The sequence below is a fragment of the Netta rufina genome (assembly GCF_964035555.1).
Source record: "Netta rufina genome assembly, chromosome: 29".
In the NCBI taxonomy this organism is placed as follows: domain Eukaryota; kingdom Metazoa; phylum Chordata; class Aves; order Anseriformes; family Anatidae; genus Netta; species Netta rufina.
This window is the reverse complement of record NC_140153.1, coordinates 1,622,858-1,632,477: the sequence shown is the minus strand read 5'-3', so window position 1 is coordinate 1,632,477 and position 9,620 is coordinate 1,622,858. Positions and strand designations below refer to the sequence as shown.

At 53.5% G+C, this 9,620-nt stretch overlaps 3 protein-coding genes across 3 annotated transcripts; all 3 read right to left on the bottom strand.

The window, feature by feature from the left end:
* Nucleotides 1-626: 626 nt before the first annotated feature.
* On the bottom strand, nucleotides 627-923 carry LOC311219784 (feather beta keratin-like; the record flags this gene model as incomplete). The annotated part of the gene is made up of 1 exon (XM_084303064.1): nucleotides 627-923. The coding sequence occupies one exon, from the start codon at nucleotides 921-923 to the stop codon at nucleotides 627-629; it is 297 nt and encodes a 98-aa protein (XP_084159190.1).
* Nucleotides 924-4,658: 3,735 nt separating this feature from the next.
* LOC311219776 (feather beta keratin-like) lies at nucleotides 4,659-4,955 on the bottom strand (the record flags this gene model as incomplete). Its single annotated transcript, XM_084303056.1, has 1 exon — nucleotides 4,659-4,955. The coding sequence occupies one exon, from the start codon at nucleotides 4,953-4,955 to the stop codon at nucleotides 4,659-4,661; it is 297 nt and encodes a 98-aa protein (XP_084159182.1).
* A 3,735-nt stretch (nucleotides 4,956-8,690) lies between these two features.
* Nucleotides 8,691-8,987, bottom strand: LOC311219770 (feather beta keratin-like; the record flags this gene model as incomplete). Its single annotated transcript, XM_084303050.1, has 1 exon — nucleotides 8,691-8,987. One exon carries the CDS (start codon nucleotides 8,985-8,987, stop codon nucleotides 8,691-8,693), a length of 297 nt encoding a protein of 98 aa, XP_084159176.1.
* Between the last annotated feature and the right edge of the window lie 633 nt (nucleotides 8,988-9,620).

The following is a 9,620-nucleotide window of genomic DNA, read 5'->3' as shown; positions in this document are numbered from 1 at the left end:
ACCACACCTCTCAGTCACTCCTACAAAGACCAAATTCCTTAAGGGTACTCATCTCTTACAGGCATGAAGGAGATCCATATTAGGACCATATCCACCCATGTTTTTCCACTCCAAGACATCACATTTCTCCCTGTACATCTTCACGGAACATCCCAATAGAAAAGGAACATAAGGAGACTCAGATTACTTGGAAGCAAAAACTTTAATGAGTCTGAAGAAGGAATCAAAGCAGCACATGGAGGAAAGGATCCAGCCCACGCTGCCACAAGGACACCTGGCAGTCAGACCCCCCTTCACCACAACGGGAAGCACTTCTTCCTCCCTTACATGGCCAGAGGAAGAACAAAGAGGATGCTCTTGACTTGCTTCCAGATGAACTCATGACGCAGAACAGCAGGAGATAACAAGGACTCGTGATGCAGAGAAGAAAGTGGGAGAAGAAGAAGATGTCTGCTGGCCGTGTTTCCAGACAGCGCAGGCTGGCACCCTGGCTTCCCTCTCTGCTCTGCAGGAGGCCACGAGGGTGTTCAGCCCATCTGGAAACTCTGGCCAGCAGCTCCGTCCTCAGTCCGGCACCTGGCTTCGGGCTTCCTGGTCGATGCGCTCACTGGACATCCTCGTGGGCTTTAGCAGGGCAGGCACCTCCTGCCACTGTAGCGGCCACCAAAGCCAGAGAGGCCAAAGCCCCCGGAGGAGATGGGCACTCCCTCCTCACTCAGGATGCTGCCAACGGCAGCTGAGGTGGTGGATCCCACAGCGGTGTTCTGGGGGAAGGAGCTGAGGATGGGGCCGGGCAGGGTCACCACCACGGGAGAGGGCTGGATCACCACACGGGAGTCCTGGCACTGCCGGACACAGGGCTCGTTGCAGCTGTTGGCAAGCGGGGTTGGCCCACAGGGACGGCACAGATCGTAGCAGGACATGGCTGCGGGATGGAGGCGAACCTGGGAGAGGGGGCAGGCAAAGCACACGCAGCATGTCAGCAGCAGCCTGACAGCCTGCTGGCCAAGACAGAAGGCACAGTCTGGGGAACAGGGACACAGTCGACAAGGACAGAGAGAAGTCCCAGGGCCCCTGCAAAGACAGTCCAAGACCTCCTCCCACCTTCCCCCTCAGTGACAAGCAGAACAGCAACAGAGGGAGCAGAGTCAAGGAGCAAGGCCCACACCAAACCTACACAGAGGCAGAGCCTCGGTGGAGGCCAGAAGGCCAAGGGGAGAAGAGCAAGAGGGGAGTACGCAGAAGGCTCCTACAGCTCACCTTGTTCACCAAGGAGGAGACGGCAAGAGAAGTGGATGAGGCAGCTTGCTGTTGAATGAGTTTTTATACTGTTCCAGACTGCCCCAGGCCCAGAGGCACCATTTGCACAAGTAGTGTTTTTACTAGCAAGCTCATCTCACATGCAAAATATTACAATTTAAGAATCTCTGGCATTTATTTGTTCCCTGCAATGCTCCCTTTTCATTTCCTTGCTCATGTCATAGCCATTCTGCCACGCTGGCTTCTTTCAAGTCACAGGATTAGAGGCCAGAATGTTTCCGGGCAAAAATACACATCAGCACAAAGAGATGATGAAGACAATGATGCGGATTGTCCTACCTCTTTAGGGAATGGGAGCCTCTTACTCCCTGGAGCCTTGCTCCAACACTCACCCTGATTTCTGGTGTACATCTCCTCCCTAGCCATGAAGTTTCAGGATGGACTTCCAGGTGTGAGGGTCAGCATTATCAATCTCCCTCCTTAACACAGTGCTTACTCAGGTTCTTTTAGTCATTGTATTTCTAGGCAGAGCACCTCTAATCTTGGTTTTAGACTCCCTCAGATTAACAATTCTCTTGGGAGAAATGTGCCTGGCTCTTCTTTTGTAATCGTACTTCTCCCCTTTGTACCTTCCTGCTTTACACCTCTTAACTCCAAGAATTGGGAATGAAGGCTGCTGCCCTCCCAAGAGTTTCTGTTGGAGAGCTGTGGTTGTTTTACTTGGGTGGGCGGCCGAGCTCCACAACAACCGCTCCCTCACTCCCCCTCCTCAAAGGGAGAGGTGGAGAAAATAGGATAAAAAGGGCTCAAGGTTTGAGATAACGACAGGGAGATCGCTCAATAATTATTGTGATGGGCAAAAGAGCCTCAACATAGGGAGATAGTAAGATTTATTGCCTATTACTATTTATTGCCTATTACTAACAAGCTAGAGGAGTGAGAAACAAAGAAAAGAAACCAAACATGCTTTCCTCCCATCTGCCCTCTTCAACCTCCTCCCCTCGAGCGGCCCAGGGGAATGGGGGATCGGGTGTTGTGGTCAGTCTATACCATTTGTCTCTGCCGCTCCTTCACAGTCACTCTCGTAACCTGCACGTTGGGGTCCCTCCCACAGGATGCAGTCCTTCCTGAACTGATTGTGCGTGGACTTCCCACAGGCAGCAGCTCTTCAAGAACTGCTCCAGATATGGGTCCGTACCACAGGGTCAATCCATCAGGAGCAAACTGCTCCAAAATGAGTCCCCCACAGGCAACAGCTCCTGCCAGGTCACCTGCTCTTACATAGGCTCCTCTCCACAGGCCACAGGTCTGGCCCGGGATCTGGGTCCGGCAGGGGTCCTCCACAGCCCGCAGCCTCCTTCAGTGCAGGTCCACCTGCTCCACCGTGGCCTCCTCCACGGGCTGCAGCATGGACCCCTGCTCCACCGTGGTACTCCATGGGCTGCAGAGGGACAGCCTTCTTCGCCATGGTCCACACCATAGGCCGTAAGGGAACTTGGGCTCCAGCACCTGGAGCACCTCTCCCCCTCCTTCTTCACTGACCATGGCGCCTGCAAGGCTCTTTCTCACGACTCACTCCCCCAGATGCTGTGTAGCACCACCTTTTTGTGTGTGTGTGTGTGTCCCTTTCTTAATTATGCTCACAGAGAGGTGCAAACAGCGTTGTTTATTGGATCTACTCTGGCCAGCAGTGGGCCCTTACCTAAAATGGGGCATCTTCTAGATTCTTCTCGCAGAAGCCACCCCTGTGGGCCACTGCTACCAAAACCTTGTCACATAAAGCCACTACAAGAGCTTCAATAACAAAAGCACATGCTGAGCAATTGATACACATCATTCTGCCTGCACAGCAGGCACAAGCACATATTTGGTAGGATTTCCCCAGGACACCCCACCCACCCGGCTCAGCAGCACGCATGCTCTGGGAGTCCTCACAAGGGCAGCCAGATGAGCAAGGGCACCAGACGTGCCCCTAACTCTGCCTGAGGCAGGATCAGAGTGGCAGGAGCACAGCACTGCCTGCGCAGGACAAGCGTGTGGGAAGGGGGGACTGAGAACAGAGCTGTTGCTCTACCACAACCTCGGTCTCCCCAGCTTGAGGCCAGGGTGGAGGGACAAAGCAATCATTGGCTTGGGACCAACCCAGGCACAGCCTAGCCTGCACAGCATCAGAATGGGATTTTTGGAGGGGTCCTGCAGGGCTTCTCCAGACCCACTTGGCTTCAGGACACAGGGATGCACACGTAGTACCCTGAAAGACATAACACTTTTCACCACAGGAATGCTCCAGTGGGGAAGATGATACTTGTCCTGCGCTATTCCTGTCCTCTGCAGTGTTTTCAGGACAAGTGAAAGATTCTGCATAAGCCCTTTCGGAGGAGAGAAAACAATCTTTGCATCGCCATTCGCATTCCGCCGCCATTATACACACCAAGGCTGAATTTATCTGCGTCCTGCCAAGATCTAAAGGGGCCTCACATCACCCTCTAAAAGCTGTCCTGGATGCCACCTATCCCTTTGACTTCTTTGGGACTCCCTCCTCTTTGTGGCTTTGGCAGGTGTGCTTGGAGGAGGGATGGGCAATACAAAATGTTTAGCGTGCTAATATACCATCAGCGCTTCATCCAGTTGGGCATTGGCCTGCACAAACATACCTTCCAGCAATTCAAAGGTTTGCTTCATCAACGGGGAGACAGGATCAAACCTTGGTTGTTGGTGATACGACAATTAGAGAGCGGGAGCTCCTGGACATCCTTCTAAGACCTTGCCAATACCACACCTCTCAGTCACTCCTACAAAGACCAAATTCCTTAAGGGTACTCATCTCTTACAGGCATGAAGGAGATCCATATTAGGACCATATCCACCCATGTTTTTCCACTCCAAGACATCACATTTCTCCCTGTACATCTTCACGGAACATCCCAATAGAAAAGGAACATAAGGAGACTCAGATTACTTGGAAGCAAAAACTTTAATGAGTCTGAAGAAGGAATCAAAGCAGCACATGGAGGAAAGGATCCAGCCCACGCTGCCACAAGGACACCTGGCAGTCAGACCCCCCTTCACCACAACGGGAAGCACTTCTTCCTCCCTTACATGGCCAGAGGAAGAACAAAGAGGATGCTCTTGACTTGCTTCCAGATGAACTCATGACGCAGAACAGCAGGAGATAACAAGGACTCGTGATGCAGAGAAGAAAGTGGGAGAAGAAGAAGATGTCTGCTGGCCGTGTTTCCAGACAGCGCAGGCTGGCACCCTGGCTTCCCTCTCTGCTCTGCAGGAGGCCACGAGGGCGTTCAGCCCATCTGGAAACTCTGGCCAGCAGCTCCGTCCTCAGTCCGGCACCTGGCTTCGGGCTTCCTGGTCGATGCGCTCACTGGACATCCTCGTGGGCTTTAGCAGGGCAGGCACCTCCTGCCACTGTAGCGGCCACCAAAGCCAGAGAGGCCAAAGCCCCCGGAGGAGATGGGCACTCCCTCCTCACTCAGGATGCTGCCAACGGCAGCTGAGGTGGTGGATCCCACAGCGGTGTTCTGGGGGAAGGAGCTGAGGATGGGGCCGGGCAGGGTCACCACCACGGGAGAGGGCTGGATCACCACACGGGAGTCCTGGCACTGCCGGACACAGGGCTCGTTGCAGCTGTTGGCAAGCGGGGTTGGCCCACAGGGACGGCACAGATCGTAGCAGGACATGGCTGCGGGATGGAGGCGAACCTGGGAGAGGGGGCAGGCAAAGCACACGCAGCATGTCAGCAGCAGCCTGACAGCCTGCTGGCCAAGACAGAAGGCACAGTCTGGGGAACAGGGACACAGTCGACAAGGACAGAGAGAAGTCCCAGGGCCCCTGCAAAGACAGTCCAAGACCTCCTCCCACCTTCCCCCTCAGTGACAAGCAGAACAGCAACAGAGGGAGCAGAGTCAAGGAGCAAGGCCCACACCAAACCTACACAGAGGCAGAGCCTCGGTGGAGGCCAGAAGGCCAAGGGGAGAAGAGCAAGAGGGGAGTACGCAGAAGGCTCCTACAGCTCACCTTGTTCACCAAGGAGGAGACGGCAAGAGAAGTGGATGAGGCAGCTTGCTGTTGAATGAGTTTTTATACTGTTCCAGACTGCCCCAGGCCCAGAGGCACCATTTGCACAAGTAGTGTTTTTACTAGCAAGCTCATCTCACATGCAAAATATTACAATTTAAGAATCTCTGGCATTTATTTGTTCCCTGCAATGCTCCCTTTTCATTTCCTTGCTCATGTCATAGCCATTCTGCCACGCTGGCTTCTTTCAAGTCACAGGATTAGAGGCCAGAATGTTTCCGGGCAAAAATACACATCAGCACAAAGAGATGATGAAGACAATGATGCGGATTGTCCTACCTCTTTAGGGAATGGGAGCCTCTTACTCCCTGGAGCCTTGCTCCAACACTCACCCTGATTTCTGGTGTACATCTCCTCCCTAGCCATGAAGTTTCAGGATGGACTTCCAGGTGTGAGGGTCAGCATTATCAATCTCCCTCCTTAACACAGTGCTTACTCAGGTTCTTTTAGTCATTGTATTTCTAGGCAGAGCACCTCTAATCTTGGTTTTAGACTCCCTCAGATTAACAATTCTCTTGGGAGAAATGTGCCTGGCTCTTCTTTTGTAATCGTACTTCTCCCCTTTGTACCTTCCTGCTTTACACCTCTTAACTCCAAGAATTGGGAATGAAGGCTGCTGCCCTCCCAAGAGTTTCTGTTGGAGAGCTGTGGTTGTTTTACTTGGGTGGGCGGCCGAGCTCCACAACAACCGCTCCCTCACTCCCCCTCCTCAAAGGGAGAGGTGGAGAAAATAGGATAAAAAGGGCTCAAGGTTTGAGATAACGACAGGGAGATCGCTCAATAATTATTGTGATGGGCAAAAGAGCCTCAACATAGGGAGATAGTAAGATTTATTGCCTATTACTATTTATTGCCTATTACTAACAAGCTAGAGGAGTGAGAAACAAAGAAAAGAAACCAAACATGCTTTCCTCCCATCTGCCCTCTTCAACCTCCTCCCCTCGAGCGGCCCAGGGGAATGGGGGATCGGGTGTTGTGGTCAGTCTATACCATTTGTCTCTGCCGCTCCTTCACAGTCACTCTCGTAACCTGCACGTTGGGGTCCCTCCCACAGGATGCAGTCCTTCCTGAACTGATTGTGCGTGGACTTCCCACAGGCAGCAGCTCTTCAAGAACTGCTCCAGATATGGGTCCGTACCACAGGGTCAATCCATCAGGAGCAAACTGCTCCAAAATGAGTCCCCCACAGGCAACAGCTCCTGCCAGGTCACCTGCTCTTACATAGGCTCCTCTCCACAGGCCACAGGTCTGGCCCGGGATCTGGGTCCGGCAGGGGTCCTCCACAGCCCGCAGCCTCCTTCAGTGCAGGTCCACCTGCTCCACCGTGGCCTCCTCCACGGGCTGCAGCATGGAACCCTGCTCCACCGTGGTACTCCATGGGCTGCAGAGGGACAGCCTTCTTCGCCATGGTCCACACCATAGGCCGTAAGGGAACTTGGGCTCCAGCACCTGGAGCACCTCTCCCCCTCCTTCTTCACTGACCATGGCGCCTGCAAGGCTCTTTCTCACGACTCACTCCCCCAGATGCTGTGTAGCACCACCTTTTTGTGTGTGTGTGTGTGTCCCTTTCTTAATTATGCTCACAGAGAGGTGCAAACAGCGTTGCTTATTGGATCTACTCTGGCCAGCAGTGGGCCCTTACCTAAAATGGGGCATCTTCTAGATTCTTCTCGCAGAAGCCACCCCTGTGGGCCACTGCTACCAAAACCTTGTCACATAAAGCCACTACAAGAGCTTCAATAACAAAAGCACATGCTGAGCAATTGATACACATCATTCTGCCTGCACAGCAGGCACAAGCACATATTTGGTAGGATTTCCCCAGGACACCCCACCCACCCGGCTCAGCAGCACGCATGCTCTGGGAGTCCTCACAAGGGCAGCCAGATGAGCAAGGGCACCAGACGTGCCCCTAACTCTGCCTGAGGCAGGATCAGAGTGGCAGGAGCACAGCACTGCCTGCGCAGGACAAGCGTGTGGGAAGGGGGGACTGAGAACAGAGCTGTTGCTCTACCACAACCTCGGTCTCCCCAGCTTGAGGCCAGGGTGGAGGGACAAAGCAATCATTGGCTTGGGACCAACCCAGGCACAGCCTAGCCTGCACAGCATCAGAATGGGATTTTTGGAGGGGTCCTGCAGGGCTTCTCCAGACCCACTTGGCTTCAGGACACAGGGATGCACACGTAGTACCCTGAAAGACATAACACTTTTCACCACAGGAATGCTCCAGTGGGGAAGATGATACTTGTCCTGCGCTATTCCTGTCCTCTGCAGTGTTTTCAGGACAAGTGAAAGATTCTGCATAAGCCCTTTCGGAGGAGAGAAAACAATCTTTGCATCGCCATTCGCATTCCGCCGCCATTATACACACCAAGGCTGAATTTATCTGCGTCCTGCCAAGATCTAAAGGGGCCTCACATCACCCTCTAAAAGCTGTCCTGGATGCCACCTATCCCTTTGACTTCTTTGGGACTCCCTCCTCTTTGTGGCTTTGGCAGGTGTGCTTGGAGGAGGGATGGGCAATACAAAATGTTTAGAGTGCAAATATACCATCAGCGATTCATCCAGTTGGGCATTGGCCTGCACAAACATACCTTCCAGCAATTCAAAGGTTTGCTTCATCAACGGGGAGACAGGATCAAACCTTGGTTGTTGGTGATACGACAATTAGAGAGCGGGAGCTCCTGGACATCCTTCTAAGACCTTGCCAATACCACACCTCTCAGTCACTCCTACAAAGACCAAATTCCTTAAGGGTACTCATCTCTTACAGGCATGAAGGAGATCCATATTAGGACCATATCCACCCATGTTTTTCCACTCCAAGACATCACATTTCTCCCTGTACATCTTCACGGAACATCCCAATAGAAAAGGAACATAAGGAGACTCAGATTACTTGGAAGCAAAAACTTTAATGAGTCTGAAGAAGGAATCAAAGCAGCACATGGAGGAAAGGATCCAGCCCACGCTGCCACAAGGACACCTGGCAGTCAGACCCCCCTTCACCACAACGGGAAGCACTTCTTCCTCCCTTACATGGCCAGAGGAAGAACAAAGAGGATGCTCTTGACTTGCTTCCAGATGAACTCATGACGCAGAACAGCAGGAGATAACAAGGACTCGTGATGCAGAGAAGAAAGTGGGAGAAGAAGAAGATGTCTGCTGGCCGTGTTTCCAGACAGCGCAGGCTGGCACCCTGGCTTCCCTCTCTGCTCTGCAGGAGGCCACGAGGGTGCCCAGCCCATCTGGAAACTCTGGCCAGCAGCTCCGTCCTCAGTCCGGCACCTGGCTTCGGGCTTCCTGGTCGATGCGCTCACTGGACATCCTCGTGGGCTTTAGCAGGGCAGGCACCTCCTGCCACTGTAGCGGCCACCAAAGCCAGAGAGGCCAAAGCCCCCGGAGGAGATGGGCACTCCCTCCTCACTCAGGATGCTGCCAACGGCAGCTGAGGTGGTGGATCCCACAGCGGTGTTCTGGGGGAAGGAGCTGAGGATGGGGCCGGGCAGGGTCACCACCACGGGAGAGGGCTGGATCACCACACGGGAGTCCTGGCACTGCCGGACACAGGGCTCGTTGCAGCTGTTGGCAAGCGGGGTTGGCCCACAGGGACGGCACAGATCGTAGCAGGACATGGCTGCGGGATGGAGGCGAACCTGGGAGAGGGGGCAGGCAAAGCACACGCAGCATGTCAGCAGCAGCCTGACAGCCTGCTGGCCAAGACAGAAGGCACAGTCTGGGGAACAGGGACACAGTCGACAAGGACAGAGAGAAGTCCCAGGGCCCCTGCAAAGACAGTCCAAGACCTCCTCCCACCTTCCCCCTCAGTGACAAGCAGAACAGCAACAGAGGGAGCAGAGTCAAGGAGCAAGGCCCACACCAAACCTACACAGAGGCAGAGCCTCGGTGGAGGCCAGAAGGCCAAGGGGAGAAGAGCAAGAGGGGAGTACGCAGAAGGCTCCTACAGCTCACCTTGTTCACCAAGGAGGAGACGGCAAGAGAAGTGGATGAGGCAGCTTGCTGTTGAATGAGTTTTTATACTGTTCCAGACTGCCCCAGGCCCAGAGGCACCATTTGCACAAGTAGTGTTTTTACTAGCAAGCTCATCTCACATGCAAAATATTACAATTTAAGAATCTCTGGCATTTATTTGTTCCCTGCAATGCTCCCTTTTCATTTCCTTGCTCATGTCATAGCCATTCTGCCACGCTGGCTTCTTTCAAGTCACAGGATTAGAGGCCAGAATGTTTCCGGGCAAAAATACACAT